Genomic DNA, 23275 nt, shown 5'->3' with positions numbered 1-23275 from the left:
CACAGAGCCTAGGGCTTGCCGATCAGAAGATCAGTGGTTTAAATCCCTGTGACGGGGTGAGCTCCCGTTGTTCGGTCCCTGCTCCTGCCCACCTAGTGGTTCAAAAGCACGTCAAAGTGCAAGTAGATAAATAGGTACCACTCTGGCGGGAAGGTAAACGGCATTTCTGTGCACTGCTCTGGTTCACCAGAAGTGCCTTAGTCATGCTGGCCACATGACCTGGAAGCTGTCTGTGGACAAACGCTGGCTCCCTTGGCCTACAGAGCGAGATGAGCGCCGCAACCCCAGAGTCATCTGTGACTGGACCTAACAGTCAGGGGTACCTTTACCTTTAAAGTTCTGTTGTACACTTGAACACCTCCTGTAAAATACTGACAGCCTGGAGGCAGATATTAATTGTGTAAAATAAAATTGTGCCCCGTAAATAATTCACCAAAAAATATATATCTATTCACGCATGCCACAAAGAAATTTGGGCACATTGCCCAGTATGTTTGGACAGGATGAGCTAGGAGGAGAATTCCCTCTGTGGGTCATTCATGCAACGGGGAACGAAGAGTCACTGATGATGTCAGCGTGGCATAGTGGTTAGAGTGTCAGACTAGGACCTGGGAGAGACCAGGGTTCAAATTCGTACCCAGCAATGAAGCCAACTGGGTGACCTCGGGCCGATCGCTGCCTCTCAGCCTAATGTGAGGATTAAATGGGATTACAACTTTGTGTGCCATTTTGAGCTCCCTGGAGAAAAAGATGTGCTATAAATGCAATAAACAAACAAATAATAAAAATGACTTACAGGTTCAGATCCTGGTACGGCTCCTAGATCTTTAAGAGTTGCTGAGAAGAGGCATCTTCCACCAACTGCAGCAAAGTAAGACAGGCCTATTGGCTGCACATGATGAATTCTTCCCCAAATCATTGCAATTTCCAGCATGGCGAGGCCTCCCCATTTACTCTGGAGTAAGTTCAGTTTGGATGGAACTTGAGAGAAAGGAAAGACCTGTGATCCTAGCCAGAAGGCTTGCAGCCCAGGCTAAAATCCCAGGGGAAGCCAACAGACATGTCAACGTTGTGTTGGGGGAGCAGGGCAGGGGGAGGTTTGATGTGTTTACATGAAAACACGGCGAAAGGACACGGTCTGGTGCATGCCGCAAACAAGGCTTGCAAGGCCTGCGGTGTTTCCCCTGGTGCTATAATAACGCCTCTGTGAGCCTCTCCAAGCCCTGGAGCTGCGATTGAAAGGGAGGTGACGGCGGGGGGGGGGGGAGGCAAAGTGGCTGCTCTCGGGGTGACCTCTTCCCTCCCTGCCCCCTCCCCGGAAGCGGGGAAGTTCTGCGCATTAAGGCCAGCTGCAAACTTCTTGCATCCACAAAGGAGAGAGAGAGATGGAGAGATGTTCAGGAATGTGAACTGAACATGGCATGGCTTCTTTCCCTGGAACAGGGGAGGAGAGACTATTGAAGGTCAAGGGCCACATTCTCTTCTGGGGAACTTTCTGAGAGCCACATGTTGGTGGCGGGTGGGGACAGAGGCAGCAGTGGAAAGAGCAAGGAATACATCTTTAACCTGTATCACAGACTAGCTGGGCACAGAGGAGTAGTGGGAGACACCAGATGGGGAAGCCCCAAAGGAAGATGGCTCAGAGACGGGGATTGGGGGTGGGACAACAATGAGTGGTCAGAGGGAGAAGACTGGGGGGTCGGTGTCAGAAGGGGCAACAGGGTTTAGGGAGCGGGGGGAGTCTATGGCAGAGAGAAGTCCAGAGAGAGGCAGAAGCTGAAGCAGGAGAGTGGAATGAGGGAGACCAAGAGGCAGAGGTGAGGCAGGCTGGTGAAGAAGCTTGGGAGTCTCCCCCCTGGTCTCCCAGAACCATAAGAGGTATGAAAAGGGAGGAGCAGAGACAGGTGCACCGGATGAGTCTCAGATTGCTTGGGGTGGACTCAGGGGAAAAGAAGACATAGGCAGCTGAAAGGCAGCAGCTGAATTTCCCCATCCCTGCCCTATGGTTATCTGTTTTTCCCAGTCTCTCTTTGCACCTCATGACGTTTTCTTCTCCATGACCTGGAGGTAGCTACAACAATGAGAGCTGTGTGCAGGGGCACCATCTGGGGTGCAAAGGTGAGGGGCTGAGAGCCCCCCAAAAAAATCCCAGGAGGAGGCCGGGCTCCCTCAACATTCCTCGGTAATGTGTGCCACACGACATGCCAAGGTCACACGCTGGGAGGTAGAACAAAGCCCCCATGGCTATTAGATACTGCTAGCTTTGTCCTCCATGAGCGTGGGGAGATGGGGGGAAGGACTAGCTCAGCGCCTACCCAGCTGCAGCCTGACCCACTCCTCTCCCAGCGACCCAGCTGAGGCGCGACCCCCTCTGCCTGGGAGGGGACATGGATGCTGATCAATTCAGACGGGCTTCTCCGAGCCATCAACAGTGGCAGCGGATCATTTTGGCGCAACACAGGGCCCCAGGCGGGTCATAACCTTCCAGTTCTTGCCAAGAAACAGATACTTTCAGGGTGAATAAATGGGCACAGAAAGGGCTGGGGTGAGGTGGAGTTGGAGGGAGGCACAGGCCTCTCTGTGCTCTGGCTGCTTATGTCCTGGCAGGGAAGCCAATTCCGTGAAGCTGCAACCTTGGACCCTTAGGAGCCAACTCCTAGGGGCCGTGGGGACTACACTAAAATATTTTAGGGGGCTGAGCCCCCACGAAGTTGGTGGGCCTTCCCATTCAAATGGTGTGCATGCACTGCATCATGTGATTGATTATGCAGGGCTTACCTGGGCCCCCACAATATTTTATTGAAGTTGGCACCTTTGGGTCTGCAGGTGGGAGCACCAACAATTTCCACCTTCCAGTCTGCCCCTGGAAGCAGCAGGTCCTGCCCCACACATAAGAGATGGGTTTAGGGCAGTGTGACTGGTTTCGCCACACTGGGTGCTGAACCTAGGGGGTGCTGCAGGACATCACAACTATGACCTAGAGAATTTTTTCTTGTTTAGTTGTGTCCGACTCTTTGTGACCCCATGGACCAGAGCACACCAGGCACTCCTGTCTTCCACTGCCTCCCTCAGTTTGGTCAAACTCAGGCTGGTAGCTTTGAGAACACTGTCCAACCATCTCGTCCTCTGTCGTCCCCTTCTCCTTGTGCCCTCAATCTTTCCTAACATCAGGGTCTTATCCAGGGAGTCTTGGCCAAAGTCTTGGAGCCTCAGCTTCAGGATCTGTCCTTCCAGTGAGCACTCAGGGCTGATTTCCTTCAGAATGGAGAGGTTTGATCTTCTTGCAGTCCATGGGACTCTCAAGAGTCTCCTCCAACACCATAATTCAAAAGCATCAATTCTTCGGTGATCAGCCTTCTTTATGGTCCAGCTCTCACTTCCATACATCACTACTGGGGAAACCATAGCTTGAAGTATACGGACCCTTGTTGGCAAGGTGATGTCTCTGCTTTTTAAGATGCTGTCTAGGTTTGTCATTGCTTTTATCCCAAGAATTTTAATTTTGTAACTGTTGTCACCATCTGCAGAATAGAGTACAACAAAAGGCAAGAGGGGGGGGGCAACCAATTTTGGCCTTGAATAGGGTGCCACTGAAATTTGAAAGACGAAAGTCTGCCTCAGCCATTCTTCCCTTCCTTCAGGGATGTCTCAAAGTCCCAACTGGGTTCAGTCCTGGCCTTCTTGTTGACTTTACAGCACTAGGGGGAAACCAGACCTCTGTGGAACCTTCTGCGTCTCAGGGGAAATTGAGTTGGGAAACTCTGCTGAAAACTTTAACCAGTTGTATGCAAGCAGCTGATGGTGTTGTAAAACTGTTGCTGACCTATATGGACATTCCGCCAGAGATTGCATGGCTGGACATGCCTCATTACAAATAAAATCCCTACACTTAACAAAATTTGCACAGTAAAAAGAAGGCCAGAGAGGGCTTTTTTTCAGCTGGAACTCTCCAGAACTCAGTTCCATCACCCCTCAAGTGGGTGCCATTGCCATTCTAAGAGAAAGAGGGAGGCGTTCCTGGTGAGTTTTGGCACCTCTTTTTCTAGAAAAATAGCACTGAGGCTATGGCAGGGCTTTTGGAGGTGGCTTCGCCATAATGAAGTGAATTGGGCCTCCGTTTTGCTTCCGGGCAAACTCCCCTGTCATACGGCAATTCTACAGGAGTCTTTGTTCTTTGGGTTCATTTCCAGGGAGGCCCAAAAAGGCCCCTGCCTCACCACCACATTTGTCAACACTGTCCCCTCACATGGGGAAATGAAAAGCAAAAACCTAGTAGAATCAGTATAAGAAACCAACATTTTCTTCTCCTATATGAAACCCTTATGTCTTTCTTCGTTTGCCTTGTGCTGCTCTTCCTCACTGCAACCTCCCTTCTGCCACCCAAGCTCTGAGGTGTTTTGAAGCCTGTTCTCCCGGGAGCGAGTTTTGGACATGAAGATGGAGAGTTGGCACCCTGCTGTGCTGAGCTATTGGCTTTGGGTTTTTTGAGATATTTATTGCTGGCAGTTTTAAAGAATCTGGAGATAGCCGTTGTTTATTTCTCAGGAACGCTTTGCAGTTTTTGCCAAATACAACTTTTCTGTCCGTTTGAAATTTTTGTTTTACTGCGTTGTAACGATCGGGCTTTTTTTGATTATGTAGCGGCAAGTAACATGGGCGAACAATCCGCTGGTTACTGGTTCAAATAAGCATCACCTCTGCCAACACATGTGTTCAATCAGAAGAAGAAAAGAGAGAGAGCTTTTGCTTTTCGGCTTCGTTTTGTAAACTGTCACTCTTCCTAGGCTGCGAGCTGCAAAATTGGATCCAGCTACACTACAGAGTCGAGAGAGTCCTTCCACCTACGCTGAGGAACCTGGCCGCTATTTTGCACCAATTATAGTTTGAGAGTCTACCCGAGAAATCAAAGTGAATGCAACTCCTGGCCTATCCAGTCCAGCACACGGCTGTAGCTCAGAAGTGGAGCATTTGTCTTGCAGGACCCAGATTCAATCCCTGGTATCTCCAAGAATGCCTGGGAAAGGCCCCCAACTGAAACCCTGGAGAGGCGCTTCCATACCCTCCAAATGTCCTGATTTTCCGGAGACAGTCCTGGAATTAAGAAAGGCATCCCGGCTTCTGATTGGATTCCAGAATTTCCCTAAATTATGGAAAGCAAACAAATTTACATGATTGATCTAATTTTAGCATAATTTATACTGTGTGCTGTGCAAAGTGGTAGAAGCTGTGCAGAGCACTAAAATCAACACATGTAAACACACAGAGTCTGCTCAGGCACCTCTCTGGCTTTCTGAGATCTTGGCACATTTCAAACCATAAGGGCTATTTACAATATCAACCTTTCCTGAGCATCCTCTTCCAACTCGTAATGTTGGTGCATGTGAGGCTGATGCTGCCATGTGCATCCACTGTAACAAATTGCATTCTGGGAATTGTTCTCATTTGAGGGATGTTGGAGGCTATGTGCTTCCAGGCTTGGTGGAATACACTAAGATGCAGTATAGGTTGAGAATTGAACTCGATGACCCTTTGGGTCCCTTCCAACTGTATGATTCTATGCTTCTAGATCATGGGTCGGCAAACTAAGGTCTGTGGGTCAGATCAGGCCCAATTGCCTTCTGGAACCGGCCCGCAGAAGGTCCGGGAAGCGCCACGTGGATTGCCAGTGTATGTGTTCTTTCCCTCTCCCTCAAACGGTGGTGGCGGCGGTGCTTCCTCCCTCCCTCCTCCTGGCTTATCCCTGCCCTGCCTAGAGGAGGAAGAGGGCTGGGCTTTCTTGGTGCCAGCAGCAGCAGCAGCGCTTGAGCGGCCGCCATTTTAAGCATGCCATCTCCGGAGCCCTTTCGTGTGCCGCTCATCGTCCCCCCCGCCGCCGCCGCCAGCCCCTTCTTAGGATATAGTTCCATTCCACCTTTAGAACAGATGTGTGGATTGTTGTATGTCACATGTCTGTTTACTTCCAGCACAGTCTGCTGGGAACTTCCGTTGTATATTGCTTTTGCCTATACTGCTGTTTTGCTTGGACACGAAGGGAAGCAGACATGTTTTTCCTTTGTTCCTGATGCTGAATAAATGCCTGTAAATATGCTTACATATGCCTCTGTCCGCCACTTCCATTGTGAAAAGTTATTCACTCTGCTGATTAGAGCGTGCTCAGTCTCTGAAGGCTTTGAGGCTCGAGTCACTGATATATGCTGTTCCAAGAACCAGAATAAAAAATTCCTTCCAGTAGCACCTTAAAGACCAACTAAGTTAGTTCTTGGTATGAGCTTTTGTGTGCATGCACACTTCTTCAGATACCTTCTTCTTCAGTGTGCATGCACACGAAAGCTCATACCAGGAACTAACTTAGTTGGTCTTTAAGGTGCTACTGGAAGGAATTTTTTATTTTGACTATGGCAGACCAACACGGCTACCTATCTGTAACCAAGAACCAGAGTTCGCCTGGCTGCCGGCCGGTGGCTGGAGCCAGCAGGGGGCCTGCCAAATGCCCCTGTCTCCTCGGACGCATCCCAACACCCCTACCGCTTGCAAGACACAGGTAAGCAGCTACCAGGGCTTGTCCGGTGCTGTGAAGATGGGAGAAGAGAATCTTGGGGGGGGGGGACAGCTTATAGTCTGCCCCCCAAGGTGCTGACCCCTGTTCTAGATGGACCACCATGGTCTTACTCAGCATAAGATCCTGTCCTATGCTCTGTCCGCACAGTGGCCAAACCAATGCGCATGGGAGGCGCACCAGTGGGGCATGAGCACGGTAGCCCATGACAGCACTTCGAAGAGTGGTGATGGCTGAACCACTGGCATTCACAGCTTCTCTTCCGACCTTGTCATGCGCAGGAGGGAACTGGAGGTGGTTTGGGAGGTGGGGGTGGGAGGGATTGCTGGAAAGGATGATTTAAACGAACAGAGATGGAAATCTATGTCCAACCGGATTAAGCACAGGGGGAGTTTAAGCCAAGCTGACCCTCCCCTGCACTTGGCAAAGAAGCAGCCTGATGGTGACCTGGCCATGAACCCAAACCCCATTAGCTGCAAGGCCAGATTCCACCCACCCCCTTTTGCCACGAACGCAGGCTGTTTCCGTCCCATTGCAAGCCCCAATCCCTACATTTGTATCACAAAGCTCTGTTTCTCTGTTGGGGGTGGGGAGGGTGTATTTCCGTCATAAAAGCCTTCTCTCCAGCACCTCCCCCAAATCCCAAATAGAGAGCACTTAGCTCTCCTAATTCGGTGAAGACACTTGGTGGGCAGGAAGGGGAAATTTGGGGCAGTAGAGGGTCTGCACTGTTGTCAGACACCCCCTACCCTTGCGGAGCGGGGTTCAGTTTGCCCCCCCCCAGCTCCCTCCAAACCCTAAACATCGTTAGGGCTACTGGCGGTGCATTGCTGCCATCGTCATATCGCCAGGAGTCAGCGCCATTTCTTTCCCTTCTTCCTTCACATCCACACCATGCATTTGAAGCATTTTCATATTACCTCAACAGCCATGGCTTCTCCTAAACCCATGGTTCCCAATGTGCCAATTTGATTTTTAAAGGGGGCAATTTGAGAATGAATTATTAACAGTGAATGGCCTCTTAGGCTTCCTCCATATGAATAGGAGTTCACTTTTTGAATAATGAGAATTATCTGTCATGGGGTGGGGTGGGCATCAGGGTTTTAGAGATACTTAGGTGGGGCATCACCAAAAAAAAAGGTTGGGGACCAGTGTCCTAAACCATCCTGGAAACTGTATCTTTGTTAAGGGGGCAGAGAGTCGTTAGGAAATCCTTGTTCCCCTCACAGAGCGGCAATTCCCAGTGCAGTTTAACAGTCCACCTGTCTGGGAAGTGTCGCTCTGTGAGGAGAACCGAGGTCTCCTCACAACCCTAGCACCCTTAGCAAAACACTCTTTCCAGTATTCTTTGAGGGCAGCCATGGGCGTTTAGAGCAGTGTGATACCAATTGAAATGCAGGGCGAGGATGTTTCCTAGAGTTTTTGCGTAGACCTTTCGCTCTGGTAACCCCCTAGGCGCGTGGGGTGCTTCTTCCCATTGACTTCACTCCCCACAAAACGTTTCTGTCAGAAATGGAGCCACGGTTAACGTCTCCGGTATCCTGGGGCGCTTGTAACAGGCGAGGAGGGCCGAAAATATGTCACCACAGAGAGGAGAGGAGCGACCGGACTGAACTTGTGACCCCGTGTTTCTCGGGGGCCTGAGCAGATGCCAAGTGCTGTGCGTCCCCCCCCCATCATGCGCCATGGCACTGCCAGCAGGTTCCCATTAACCCGCTCTGTCAGCCCCCTTGCCTCCGCCTGCCTGCCCCGCGCCCACCCCCTGCCTGGTGGGGATTAAAGAACATTCCGGTTCACTTGCAGGCCACTGGGTGAGCCGCCTTGGCAACCCCCCTGCACACACGCCCCCGCCAACCCACCCACGGCAGCCAGGGTTATATTTAGCAAGTGTGCGAGTTGGATGCCGGGTCAACGCCTATCTCTGTGGGAGACGCATGGAGAGAGAAGGTTCCGGACAGGAGGCTAAGAGGCCACTTGGTCGGGGTTTAACCTCTGACCCTCCTCTCCGCACATCTGGTGGGATCCTGGGTGCCTTTCTCAACAGACCAGTTCCCTGGCTCTTTTTCGAGGGAGAAGACATGAGAGGCAAGCTAGTTTCCCCCCAGTTCTGTGGAGAGCGAGATTCAGGGTACAAGAAGGTCTCTGCTGATGTTACAGAGGCCTTCCTTTCTTGAAGGTTTTCTTTTCTTTTCCTTCAGGGCTCCCACTCAGGACTCTGGATGCTCAAGGGTTTTGCTCAGTCAACCTTTCAAGGCAAACTCACCTGATTCAGATTTCCAGAGCAAACGAAACAGATGGGAGCACAGTTAGCCCTTGGTTTTGGCTCATCTCTGAATTTTGCCATAAAGTTTTCTGCTTTAAAAAAAAAGTGTACAAAATGTGCATATGAATGCATCTGCTTGGGTTGCAATGCCTACCAAAATGTGCCTCCTAGGATAAAATGCATATAAAAGGGCTGTGCTGTTTTTCTAGAAAAAGAGGAACTCACCATGAACACCTCCCTTGTTCTCTTATAATGGCAATGGTGCCCAACTAAGAGGTGCCAAAACTGAGTTCTGGCTGAGAAAAAGCCCTGTAAAAAAGGTATTTTATGAAGAAATGCATAAAAATATATTATTGTGTGGGAAATGTGTTCAAAGTTGTGAGTGTCCATGCTTCTTTAAAAAAAATAATTATAATCATTGTAGATAGATGCAAAAACAGAGCAGAATTATGAAGGACTATCTGTGAAATGACTATGGACAAGAAATCGATGGCTAGGTCCATCCTGACTAAAGGCCCAGTGTGTCCTAACAGGGAAACGCTTTTATTCCTTCTCCCTAACATAACTGTTCTCACCGCAAATACCAGGATAAGAGGGTGTGTCTTCCAGCTAGACCTGGAGCTCAGTGGGAAATATCTCATACTCACAAAGACCTATGGGAAACCCACAAACTTTGAGGACAAGACCTATGGGAAGCGCACAAGCCGGACATGAGTGCAACAGTGTTCTCCCCACTTGTGATTCCTGCTTTTCATCCATGAATTTGTCTAATTCTCTTTTAAAGCTTTTCAAGTTGGAGGAAAATCTCTGCATCTTGTGGGAATGGATTGCATGGTTTCAGTATACACTACATTGCCTAATATCGTTTAAATGCAGATACTCCACAGTTCAGTTCTTAGTGGTGCTTTTAAAGGACCAGCACTGCCAGTCATAGTAGCCAGTGCTGCTGAGAATTCATCCATGATCCAACTCTGTATGAAACCTCTTGATGAGTTCAGAACCTGCTTTCTCACTACAGAGATCAGTCACTTCTGTGTGTACATAATTTGTTTCTGGCAGGGAAAACACAGCATCTCTCTTCATCTGGGAACAAGCTCCGAGAAGTCTGTTGGTAAATATTTAGGCTTGAGAATTCTGCAGGGAGGGTGATATCTGAGAGCTAAATTTGTATGGAATCTCAAGATGCTTTCTAAGGGAATGTCCTAAATTCTTCAGCGAGGTGTGGCAAATTCCAGAGCCTTTCAGCTTAATCAAATTGTCCTGGATCTTTTGTCTCTCTCTTTACCCTCCATTGCAAGCAGAGGGGGGGGGGAGACCTCTACAGTTTGGAAAGATACATCTACATTTTGCTTAAGTTGTGTGAGAGAGTTTTAGGCTGCCTCCCTGTGGTCCCTGGGAGAGGATCATGGGGCCAAGGATGTTTCAGTTCTCCTCAAAGTATGGAGAGAGAGAGAGAGAGAGAGAGAGAGAGAGAGAGATATCTGACCTTGGAGGGAAATATCAGATTTCATGTGGACTCTCCCAGGTGAAACAGAAATCATTGCGGGCCAACATTGATAGAGGTGAACGGGAGGTTGGCAGAGGCAGATCAGGGGAAGGGTTGAATCCAAAAGTTCAAAAATCTTCCCATTCCTTTGACGCATCACTGAAACAGGAGGAAATATATACCAGCTGTGGAGCTGACATATACAGTCGTACTTTGGTTCTCGAACGAAATCCGTTCTGGAAGTCCATTCAACATCCAAAAATGTTCAAAAACCAAGGCACAGCTTCCGATTGGCTGCAGAAGCTTCCTGCACTCAATCGGAAGTTGTGGAAGCCAAGTCAGATGCTTGGCTTCCAAAAAAAGTTCACAAACTGGAACACTTACTTTCGGGTTTGCGGAGTTCAGGAGCCAAAACGTTTGAGTCACAAGGCATTCAAGAACCAAGGTATGACTGTATACAATCTTCTCATTGGAAATAACAGAAAGGGAACTAATTAATTAGTTGATATATTTACATCCCACCTTTGCTCCAAAGAGCTCCAGGTGGCATCCGTGATTCTCCCCACTTCTCCATTTTATCCTCACGACAACCCTGTGAGGTAGGTTAGGCTGAGAGGCTCACGGTCACCAGGTGAGCTTCATAGCTGAGTGGGAATTTGACCTCCGGTCTCCCAAGACCTAGGTAGGTTTATACAGCCCACAATGGGAAGGTTCCTCTCTCCCTTTTCTCCTGCCCTCTCTCCTGCCACCAAACACCCAGCAGGGTTCTTGAATCAATGGTCTGTGTGTTTTGTGGTCTCCTTCCTCCTCTGCCCATTTTCAGATAAAGGGCAGTCACTTCTATTCCCATTTTACAGATTAGATGGAAACTGAGACTGAGAGTCCAAAGCCAAACAAAGGCAGGACTTGAACTTAACTCCCTGCGGTTTCTGGATGTATTTTAGAAGGGAAAGAGTTGGAAGAGAACAATTTCCAGAATGCAATTTGTTACGGTGGATGCACATGGCAGAATCAGCCTCACACGCACCAACATTACAAGTTGGAAGAGGATGCTTAGGAAAGGATGATATTGTAAACGTAACCCTTATGGTTTGAAATGTGCCAAGATCTCAGAAAGCCAGAGAGGTACTTTGCATGTTTACGTGTGTTGATTTTAGTGCTCTGCACAGCTTCTACCTCTTTGCACAGCAAACAGTATAAATTATGCAAAATTGGATCAATCATGTAAATTTGTTCACTTTCCATAATTTATGGAAGTCATAGCACTGAGTTACCTGGCTTGTAATTTCAGGCTCCCCTCTTCCTCTGTGCAGCTATCAAAGGGATAGGAACCCTCGGCTTTCCTTGGCCCCCAAAGAGCCACCATACTGTGAGAGATCACCAGGTAGAGAGAGCCCTACAAACTCCTCCCAGCTGAGCTCCATCAGAGAACAGGCCAAGGGCATTTTGCCCTGTGAATTCTGGGCCAAGCTGGCCTTGGCTGCACCATTTGGATTTCAAAGAAACCACGCCAACCTGGACCAGACCTGCTCCAGGCGTATTGCATGAGGTTTGCGTAAAGAGCTTTCCATCCTCAAAGGGGAGTGGGCAACTGGTTCAGAGCCACAGCCCAGACCCACCGGAGCTGGAGGGATGCAGGGGAGAAAACCCATGCACAGGGTGGCAGTTTTTGCGCAACACCCAACCACTTTCACAGCCAGCACCAACCATTTGGGCTCGTGCTCAAATGAGAGCCACCCTGCTTCTGGGCCGAGCGTGTCTGCACTTGTATTTCTCACCTTGCCATTCTTCCTTTTATGCAGCCATAGGAAAGCAAATGCCCTCCTTTCTCCTTTGGGATGCTATTAGTGGTTTTCTGTTATGTTTTCATTTGTGGTGGCACAGAGCCCCCTGGTGGAACAGGCTTCCTCTTGACCTTCTCCTAAGACCATCTAGCCCAGCATCCTGTCCTCACAGAGGCCAGCCGGAAAACTCTCCTCCCCTCCTGTGCTTTTCAGCAACTGGTATTGCTGCCTCCAACCACGGAGGCAGAGAATTGCCATCAACAACCCTCACCTCCGAGAACCTGCCCAGCCATCAAGGTTGTGCAACTCGTACAGCACACAGGCGACAATTATCCACACAATTAATATTCTTGTTCAAAAAAACAATTTTCCACCATTTATCAGATTTGTGAGAATAGGACAACTACTTAGAAAGTAGCCATGAAAACTTATAAGCTATCCAAAATAAAGTGAACTTGCAGTGTCAGATTTTACTAAGTTCATCCAACTTCTTGACTCAATTTTTGTTTTTTCTTGTTTTTTAGGTAAGTTCAAGAAGAAGATAAGTAAGTTCAGTGATGTTCCCGGTAGCTGTGAAAGGCAGATGGAAGACAGGGTTCCAGCGTTCTATCCCTGTTTCACCCTGTTGTTGTTGTTGTTTAGTCGTTTAGTCGTGTCCGACTCTTCGTGACCCCATGGACCAGAGCACACCAGGCTCTCCTGTCTTCCACTGCCTCCCACAGTTTGGTCAAACTCATGCTGGTAGCTTCGAGAACACTGTCCCACCATCTCGTCCTCTGTTGTCCCCTTCTCCTTGTGCCCTCCATCTTTCCCAACATCAGGGTCTTTTCCAGGGAGTCTTCTCTTCTCATGAGGTAGCCAAGTATTGGAGCCTCAGCTTCAGGATCTGTCCTTCCAGTGAGCACTCAGGGCTGATTTCCTTCAGAATGGATAGGTTTGATCTTCTTGCAGTCCATGGGACTCTCAAGAGTCTCCTCCAGCACCATAATTCAAAAGCATCCATTCTTTGGCGATCAGCCTTCTTTATGGTCCAGCTCTCACTTCCATACATCACTACTGGGAAAACCATGGCTTTAACTATATGGACATTTGTTGGCAAGGTGATGTCTCTGCTTTCCGTTTCGCCCTAGCAGTCCATAAAGTTGAAGAGCTGCTATTTCGCCCCCGACAGGGCCAATTTATTGGGGTTGGCTGATAGCCCACTCCCTGAGCAGAGTTTTCTGGGCTTCCTCAGTATATTAATATTAATTGTGTGAATAATTGTCGCCTATGTGCTGTATGGGTTGCACAATCATTATTAACAGCATATGTTGTATTTCTTCAGCAGCCATCAAGGTTAGCAAGCTATACTTCAGCTACTTCCCTTTGTGGTAGTCCTGTGGTACCTCCCCTCTAGGGTGACCATGTGTCTTGCAAAGCCCCTACACCTTTGTTGGGTATATTGGAAATTTAAATGGTGCCTCTCAGCTATCTGAGTCCCCAGCAGCTACCCACAGGTGAAATTCTATAATAGCAACTAGTGAGCGGCCTTCAAGAGATGAGGCAGTTTCATACATTCAGCTAGCCTTTTATAGACGGTATTAAATTATCTCAGGCAGTTTCAGTAGGGTGTCAGTTTATTTTTGTTGTTCGTACAGAAATCCAAGAGAGAGACACAAACGCAAGAAACTGAGACACATGGCAAGACTGTTGGGATGGAATCCTGTGTTGGCATCTTTAAAGGACTTATCTGGGCACAGAGGCTGCAGGGCAGTCGTCACTTGAACCCCAACCACAGAGAAGCATCGCCACATGTCGGACTGCTTGTGTGAAGTGCATGAACACTCTCGCTCTCCCTCTGCCACATGGTGCAAGCCATTTTTATTTGCACGGTGGGGAATTGTTATCGGAGAAGCCATTTCAAAAGCTGCCCAGACCCACCTCCATGTAGGGAAAATAGTGTTACACGACGAGCACCATCATGTTCATAGATACCACATGGCACAGCGATATTGCATGGGACATCTCTCCTTCAGGGCCGCTGCTTCTCCCACGGCTCACACTTGACAAACGTGATGATACGCTGGAAGAGAGCTTTGCATTTCGCAACTCACCTGGTTGCCATAATTGACTGGGGACTCCATGCAGGTGAGTGAATAGGCTGGTGGGGGATGGACAGATTGAACTACTCCTTCATTGACCTGCTTGATTTATGTGCTACCCAGAGCAGCTGCTGGCCAGCACAGAAATGAAGCAAATGATAGAGGAGTGGCATCATCAGACCTTCACCCACCAGCCCACTTGGTAAAATACTTTTATTTAAAATGGCCTGATAGGCTCACAGCTTGCATTTTGATGCAGGCTATGGATGAGGCTTCCCCCTTCCAAGTCCAATTCAGGCTACTCAGCAGGCAGTCAAATAATAACAACAACAATTGCAGGCTACCAACTGTATGTCCACGAGTTCAGGCGTTATGAGAGCAGAAAAACTTTCTCTATGCCACACATAACTTCATAAACCTCTACTATGTTGTCTCTTGTGGGTCTTTTCTCCAAACCAGAGGTTTTCCAGCTTTTTGAGTCCATGGCTCCCCTGACCAACTACATTCTTTCTGTAACACCCCTGGGGGGCTCAGGAGCCCAGTTATGTCACCCCTTGCCTGCAGATCTGGCAGCCCCTCACCCCTCCCTTGTGGAGTGTTCCCTCAGCCTCCTCTCCCTTGGGAGTCCTCCGGGCAGCTGTTGCTACTGCCCCTGGTCTCTGAGCTGCCCCACTCCCTGTCCCAAAGAGAGTTGCCTCCTCACACTGCCCCACAGGGGCCTGGGGCTCATCCATCCATTCCCAACAGCAAAGGCTGGTGGACTCTGGCTAGGCTACATCACCCATTTCCTTGCTTATCCCAAGGCCGCCTCAGCTCCTGGCAACCAGCACTCCCTGGCCAGCCCCAGAAGAATCATTCGCCTGCAGAGCTTGTAGCCAGGGCTGCTGCAACAAACAGCTGTGCAAGCCTTTGGGAGGCAGAGACACAAGAAGGCATCAGAGGAGGGAGAGGAGGAAAGAAGGAGAGGGGGCAGTGTTGTCCGCAGCACCCTGACCATCATCCAAGGCACCCCAGGGTGCCACGGCCCACTGGTTGAAAACCACTGCTCTAAACTAAAAGTTCCAACTGTTGCATCCTTTCCTCCTAGGGGAACTGCTATTCTCCTTAATCATTTGGTTTTCCCGTTCCTGAGAAGTCAGCTCCATTCGATCTTCCCTCTCTCAACTGTCTCCTGGCAGCAGCTATCCCTGCACAGCAGGGGGTCAGACTGGATGACCCTCAGGGTCCCTTCCACCTCTATAATTCTACAATTCTATGATTGAGCTCATAGAAGCAGAAGGAAAAGAAGCAGTGTCACTCCATCAGCTCTGCCTCTCCTTGAGCCGCTTCCATTCCAGCAGCCCATTTTTAGAACTTTGTAAACTAAGCTGAGTTTGAGTCTTTCCTCCCACCCCTCCCCACACAAGAAAAAGAAATCGTTTTCCTTTGGTGTCATGTTTTTAAGATTGCAACCTTGAGAGCAGGGAAGGTTATTCTCCGTAACCCACTCCAGGTGACCTTTTTCATACGAAGAGTGAACTAAAAATGCTTCAAACAAATGCAAGTCTGAGCGTGCAAATTTCCTGGTAACCATTTTCACTGGGATTAATTATTGCAGCAGTGTGGTTGTGTGGCTAACCAAAGGTCATCACAAAAATAACAAGCAGGAAGGGAGGAGGAAGTGTAAGCGGTTGGTTGGTTTTCTAAAATATAAGGCATATATCAAGTGTCTAAATAAATAATGACTGAAGTACTAATGGATTAGTATTTATGCATTTTTACGATCTGGATCCAATGCAGTAAGGGAAACAGTGAAGTTGGAGGGGCGGCCCTGAATTTTGCCTCTCGCTATTGCTTTTCCCCTGTAGCCCCTCCCAGAAGAAAATTCAAACCCCACCCCGAAACCCAGGGCTCATTTCTAACTTTGGAGCTGGAGCGAGGGATATGTGGATATGGGGTTGGAGAGCCACGGGGTTCAGCTCTCCCCTGAGACCAAATCCTTATCCAATGGAAATGACAGCCACACCTGCTACTCTGGACAGCTGCCTAGTGTTAATCAACCCTCCAAGACGCAGCTCAACCCCTAAATGGCAGCACCGACAGATTAACTTGCAAGTCTGTGCTCAGGGACGCTGTTTGAACGCAGCCCAAACCTCCAGGATGCAGAGTGATTCTCAATTACGCTCCGGCACCTCTCGCCAAACAGGCCCAGGGTCACACTTTGCAAGCATGGCAGCTGATACCCCATTGCCCACTGCCTGCATGTGCAATATTGCAAGGAAACAACGCCAGGCACCATTTGGTGGCAACAACTACAGGAAGGGGCAGGGAAGAAGGGAGGGAGAGGGCAGCGCCAAGAGATGCAGAGACTTCCAGCAGGGATGAGAAACCTGTGACCCCCTAGATACTGCCACGCTAGAACTCCCATCATCCATGACCACCCACTGGCCTCGCTGGCTGGGACTGATGGGCACTGGAGTCCAGCAATGGCTGGAGGGCAGCAGGTTTCCCATCCCTGGAGTGAAGCAAGCTTTAATATAGTGCCCACGGACCCCAGGTGAAGAAGAGGGCCCTTGAGAAACTGGGAGTGGCCACATACAGACAGCAGACCAGATCCAAACACGAATCCGGTTCCATGGCTTGCCAGGCTCCGTTCAGGCTAAGAAATGAGGAATGCCATGGAAAGAGATGGCACTCTTTGCTCTTAGGGGGCAGCATGGAGCAGAGTCCTCGGCCAGGTGGTGGGTGACAGAAGAGCTGGCCAGGAGGAGGAACGTGAAATAGCACAAGTTGGTGGCTGAGCTGCGATTTGCTCAATGGGTGGAGACAAGTTCTTTCCCACTCCCCATCCCAGCAGGAGAGCAGCAACATGGAACCAGGATCCAGCCAGGGGTGCCCAGCACCAGTCAAAGAGACACCTGCAGGAAAAGGACAGAAGCAGGAATGAGGCAGACCAGGCTCCTTGGGGGACACAAGTCTCTTCTTCCCATACTCCATATTAGAACATCTGAGGGTCATAGAATCATAGAATCATAGAATCATAGAGTTGGAAGAGACTTCAACTTCTTCACTATGATCCCAATGTCCCACTGCTGGTCAGCCACTACTAGTTCCAACTTTATTAACATGTACATGTCATAAGGAATTTGTGCACCTGCTCACATGGAACTGCAGCTGCCATTCTGCTGCTCGTTCAGCCCAGTTTGGAGGAATCCTTCCTTTTAATGTTTTTACCCCATCTGAACGAATGAAGCCTTCACCCTCATCTCCAACTGGAACAAGAACCTAAGCCCCTCGTTGCTCTGTTTGCTCATCTGCATCTTGTCTTGCTAACCTCAGCCTTAGACTGTGGTTCCTTACTGTTAATGTGTTGGCACATATGGGGACATGATGTATTTTCGCTCAGTGGCAACCACCCAAGATGCTGCTGTTAGGCAGGTTCACATTAGAATGTGAACCAAACTGAATTCCTCCCCCATCCCTGGCTCCTATGAATTTAAGTTGTTTAGGGACAGAACTATAGGTGCCACCAAAAACAGAGCAGCTGTGCTTCCTCCCTCTCCTCTCTACCCCACTGGGATTATAGCAGGGACGCGGGTGGCGCTGTGGTCTAAACCACTGAGCCTCTTGGGCTTGCCAGTCGGAAGATCGGTGGTTCAAATCCATGCGATGGGGTGAGCTCCCGTTGCTCTGTCTCAGCTCCTGCCAACCTAGTAGTTTGAAAGCATACCAATGCAAGTAGATGCATTTCCATGTGCTCTGGCACTCATCACAGTGTCACATTGTGCCAGAAGCGGTTTAGTCATGCTGGCCACATGACCCAGAAAGCTGTCTGTGGACAAATGTCAGCTCCCTCGGCCTGAAAAGTGAGATGAGAGTCGCAACCCCATAGGCCCCTTTGACTGGGCTTAACCATCCAGGGGTCCTTTCCCTTTACCTTGGGATTATAGCAATGCAAAAATATGCAATATCGCCACACTGCAAATTACCCTAACATAGTCTAGCTCCACAGCATTAGGTATCATTGGGAAAGGACTGTCTCTTACAGAAGAACATGCATGCAGAAGGTCTTCAGTTCAATCCCCAGCATATCCAGGTGGAGAAGTCCATGTGGAGAAATACTTATCTACATGGACCAATGTTCTGACTCTGAATAAGGCAGCTTGCTAAGTTCCACATCATCTATGTTTGGTCTCCTGATTTGTAACCAGTAGACACCTTCAGCAACTGAGCTTCAGATTCAGTAGCATTCCACAGGCAAAGTTTCATATGTGGACAGACGCAGGGCAAAAACATTTTAATAAATAGAGCAACATGTACGTACTGGTGCAACTTATGCAAAACAATAAGAAAACATGGAATTTCAAACACCAAAACAACCTCAATTATCACAATTAAGACTTATTGAGGGGGAAAGCCTCTTGCATTTATGAATTGTGATTTTAAAGGAGGGTTTCCCCCCCCCCATATTAGCAAATGTGACCATTTGTTCCATATTGCAAAAAAAGGGGACCACCACCAAGTTATCTGTCTGGCCCAACCAAAGATGTACATGTTCTTCCTTGTCCTCCACAACAACCAGAAAATGATTTCAATCAAAATCCAGGTACGTGCCTGTGTGCGTGTGTGTACACTCAATAATACATTTTTTAATATGTATTTATATGCAGACATGCCTGGTAGAAAGAAGACCAGAGCAATCCCCACCACCATTGCCTCACTCTACATGGGGCTGTCCTTGAGACTGACCCAGAAACTCCAGCAGGTGCAGAATGCACTCCTTATGGGGTCCTCGCTGTGGGATCACATTCACCCGGTGCTATACCAGCTGCACTGGCTCCCGGTGGAGTACAAGATCAGGTTTAAGGTGCTGGTTTTAACCTTTAAAGCCCTATACAGCCTAGGACCCTCGTACCTACGGGACCGCCTCTCCTGGTATGTCCCACGGAGGACCTTACGGTCTTCAGACAAAAACATCTTGGCGGTCCCAGGCCACAGGGAAGTTAGGCTGGCTTCAACCAGAGCCAGGGCTTTTTCGGTTGTGGCACCGATCTGGTGGAACGCTCTGTCACAAGAGACTAGGGCCCTGTGGGACTTGACATCTTTCCACAGAGCCTGCAAGACAGAGCTGTTCCACCTGGCCTTTGGCCAAGGCACAGTCTGACCCCCTCCTTTGGTAACCCTCACAGATCACTAGCCCAATGGTTGCCATTAATTTGATTCTGAATTGATTTTAGAATGCTGTGTTACTTTTATTGTTGTTAGCTGCTCTGAGCCCGGCTTCAGTTGGGGAGGGCGGGATATAAATAATTTTTTATTTTTATTATGGTTATTATTCTGCATCTCCTTGCAGGAAGACTCCATCGCCAGCTTCTCCAGGCCTCACTTGGCTACTGGAGTTTGAGAAGCCACACGCTCGACCATCAGACCAGGGTGATGGTGGAGGAGACATGTGCTCTCACCTGGGTGAGCAGGACCTTCTCTGTTCCTTCAGAAGCACCTCCATCCAACGGGGCTATCATGAGCTGCATTCATCTTCAGATGTTTGCGATGACACGTATCTTCTGGGCGGCTCCACCAGGTATGCATATGAGAGCCCCACCATGATCTGCCAGAGAAGAGGAGTGGGTCAGCACAGTGTGGCTGGGGAGAGGAGGGAGGGAGGGTCTCACTGTGGCCCCAGAATGCAGTTCCACAGCCAGGCCACTGGGCACTCACCGTGAGGAGACTCAGCAAACCCATCATCACCCCCAGCATGATGTCCAAGTTGTTGGTCAAGCCTCCAGCCCACAGAGGCCCAAGGATGGTGGCCACGCCCCCTACAGAGCGACGGAGACCCTGACTGAACCCTGTGGAAGAAGAAGAAAGCATATTAAAGAATATTTATCAGTGTCTTCAGTCCCGCCCCAAAAGGCTCCCATATCAATTTTTTTAAAGACCCTTGGCTTGTTTTGGGATGCAACTTCAATGCCCGGATCAGCCTTGTTTCCCCACAAAATACAATATTATCTGGACTAAACTTGGAGGAAGAACCTGAAATCTGTCAGAGGGCAGCAATGGACACCACCTCTAACTGTGCTGGGAAATATCTTTGTGAACTTATAATTACGCATAACCTTTTGTTATGGTCAAGGGGATCAAGAGGGTTATTTTACTTTTATCTTTCCCAGAGGATTTACTAGCACCATAGATTATATCCTAACATCTAATAATGTGCAGAGATACCTTCAGGATAATTCCCAGAGCTGAAACTGACCACTTTCCACTTGAGTTATCTCTGACATCATTCGTTTCTCCTGCCTTTCCTAAATTATTGGACAAAACGAACTATCTGATACTTGGAAACAGAAGGTTAAAATGGAATGCACAGGTCCAAGAAAAAATGATTCAGATCCTGGATTCCCATGAATTTGCTTTATTAAAGGGGGAAACGTCAATAGAAACAGAAAACTTTATGAGAACATAATCAACCGAATGCGCCCACTGATGACCACAACCAATGTGATAAAAAAACAAAAAGTTTAAAAGACAGATTTGCTTTGATAAGGATTTTTTTTTTTTAGCAAATCATTCCCTGTCATCAGGCTTACAATAAAAAGACACAGCACAAAAGGAAAATAGACAGGAGGAGGAGGAGGAAATGAGCTCGAGTGGCCGTTCTTTGTTACAAATTCCATTTGGGTTGTGTGTTTGCTTCATCTAAAGTCCTGGCTGCTCCTTCAGCCTGCTGTGCCTCAGTCAATTCTCCGTGTCAAGCAACCGCAAGCAGTGGCAAAGACAGAACTGCAATTTCACTTCCGTTACTTGACAAGCCAACAAGCGCACAGCGAGGCAGAGAGAGCAAAACCAGGCGAGTCATTTTCCCAAGCCTGGAAGGATGTTGCAACAATGCTTTGCTGCTCTCAGGAGTGGGGGGTGTCGAGAGGCAGGCCGTTTTTCTTTTTAAAGAAAAAAAGGAAATCAGGCCACAGAGCAATCCAACACCAGCCAACAAACAAGCCTTGCAAACAAGGGCTGGAGAGGGCAAATGCCGCACACAGTAACTGGACCCAGGAAAGCGCAGCCTGATCAGGAAGCGAATACTAGCCTGGGAAACTGAAATCCTGGTAGAAATAAGACACTCTGCCCTCTGGTAGCCACGCCAGAGGGAGAGATGCTAGACCTTTTGAGATAGTTCACCTGGACCAATCTATCCCTGAGATGGCTTTAAACACAATACGAAGTTTTCAGCGAGCAGGTGGTTGTGTTCCTGTATCGGCAGAGTTCTGCTTTGATGCTACCTGTCCAGACAGCTATCAGGAGGGTCACAAGGGTCATCTAGCCCAAGCCCCCCACAATGAAGGAATTGCAATTCTGGTGCATAGCAGTTAAGGCACCTTGGATCAAGGGGGGAGCTCTAGCACCACTCTAGACCAAAGGATCCACCCATGTCATAAAACAAGACTGGAACTATTTAGCCACTGAGTGCTAGAATTTAAGGAATAGTTCCTTTCTCCCCACCCCCAAGAAACCATGATGATCCTGTAATTATCCAGTGCTATGAGCACTGAAAGATTCCTTCTCCAGCACAAAGAGTGTGCAGCTACCTTTGTAGGAAGGCATAGAGAACCATGCACAGATAAATCATCTTTGAAAGTAGATGATGCAAGACTAGAAGTACACATCAGTGTGTACACAGGTGTGCACATGGCTCAATACAAACATGCAGCAGAACATGAGTAGAGCCTTGAGGTGTCAGCATGGGACTGCATTACTTCAGGCTGAAGGGAGAGACTGCCAGTTCTGAACACTCCCTGCAAGCTATAAAATTAGATTAATAGGGTGAGATTCTATTCCCAGTTATCTTGGCCCATTATTGTTTCCTTTATGCAATATTTGTTTTCTAACTACACACACACGAGCTTTAAAAACAGTGGCATCCCCACCTACAGCCTGAAGTGACACAGTTCTAACACACCTCACTTGTTGGACTGGTCATGTTGGGCAGATGCCCGCTTATTGTCTTCCAAAGAAATTACAGTCTTACCTTGGGTTACAGACGCTTCAGGTTGCACATTTCCAGGTTACGGACACACCGAAACCCAGAAGTACTGGAACGGGTTACTTCCGGGTTTCGGTGCTCACGCATGCACAGTATGCTAAATTGCACTTTGCGCATGCACAGAAGCGCCACATTGCAACCTGCATGTGCACAGATGCGGCGCTGCTGGTTGTGAACGCTGTGGGTTGCGAACATGCCTCCCACACGGATCACATTTGCAACCCAAGCATCCACTGTACTCTGTTCTGAACTTTAAAATTTGAGACACAGCCTTACCTTGCGTTCTCTCAGCCGTGACTTTAGAAAAGAGCGACACTTGGGAGACTGCAACAAAGGGAAGGCCCAGGACTTGCAGGAAAACGCCCACGACCAACTCTGTAAGGAGAATGGTAAAGGTACCTGGAAGAAGCAAAGCACAGAGAACTCAGTAAGGAGGAGGAGCGAGATGATGGAGAGCAACAAGGGATGATCTGTACGTGCGAGTGCACTACTGAGGGTGAAAGGCATTTCCTCCCATCGCCTCCAGTGGAAGGTTTTCGATGGAGCCCACTTAAACACAGAGAGGGGGCAGGGATCAGCTTGTGCGCACATGCCCGTCCCTTGTCTGTGTGAACTGGAGAAAACAAGGAGCTGTCCGATGCGATTGCCATAAGATCTGCAATTCACATATGCATGGCATCACCACTTTCATGCTGCAGCCATGCGCCGCACAGGGAAAGATGCCCGGGCTATGTCTGAACAGGCCTTGCACCAAAGCAACCCTGTGGCCTTTTGAATGGTGAGGTGTAACATCAGGCACAGCCGTTGCATTCCAAGCCGCATGGGCAAGAATTAAACCTATGGATTTTGCATCAGAGGATGCTCGTTCACCTCCCAGTGTCAGGTGCTTGAACCAAAGACCAAAGTCACACGGTTAGTGAACTGAAGGCTAAGGTTAGCTGTATTTTTACACCTCCAGGGAAGATGGAATTACATCTGCCTCTCTCACACAAGTCAAAGGGTTTTATGCCCTCCCCAAAGCCCACATTAAAGATCTGAGGCAGTCAAGTCGTGCATCCACAGCAGTGGCAAGAGGAGGAATGACT

General features: G+C 48.8%; 1 protein-coding gene and 1 long non-coding RNA gene across 3 annotated transcripts in view; one reads left to right on the top strand and one right to left on the bottom strand.

Moving 5' to 3' along the window:
- Window positions 1-12988: 12988 nt before the first annotated feature.
- LOC308585179 lies at window positions 12989-14599 on the top strand. Its single transcript, XR_014007120.1, has 2 exons — window positions 12989-14029; window positions 14060-14599. It is a non-coding gene; the product is annotated as an uncharacterized lncRNA (long non-coding RNA).
- Window positions 13688-23275, bottom strand: part of LOC308584996 (major facilitator superfamily domain-containing protein 8-like) — a 30476-nt gene continuing 20888 nt past the window's right edge. Inside the window, exons 10-13 of one of the 2 annotated variants that reach the window (XR_014007063.1) lie at window positions 22467-22589; window positions 19868-19998; window positions 19612-19757; window positions 13688-17067 (exon numbers count right to left, since the gene is read on the bottom strand). Coding sequence is in view for 1 of the 2 variants with exons in the window: in XM_081190419.1 (XP_081046545.1) it covers window positions 19668-19757; window positions 19868-19998; window positions 22467-22589 (344 nt within the window). In the remaining variant the exon portion in view is untranslated. Of the gene's footprint in view, window positions 17068-19376; window positions 19758-19867; window positions 19999-22466; window positions 22590-23275 lie in introns of those variants that run through there. The other variant, XM_081190419.1, reaches the window with a different exon arrangement.

The sequence above is a fragment of the Podarcis bocagei genome (genome assembly GCF_964188305.1).
Source record: "Podarcis bocagei genome assembly, chromosome: 4".
Taxonomy (NCBI): Eukaryota; Metazoa; Chordata; class Lepidosauria; order Squamata; family Lacertidae; genus Podarcis; species Podarcis bocagei.
The sequence above is the reverse complement of the archived record's forward strand: the minus strand, read 5'-3'. Positions and strand labels throughout refer to the sequence as shown.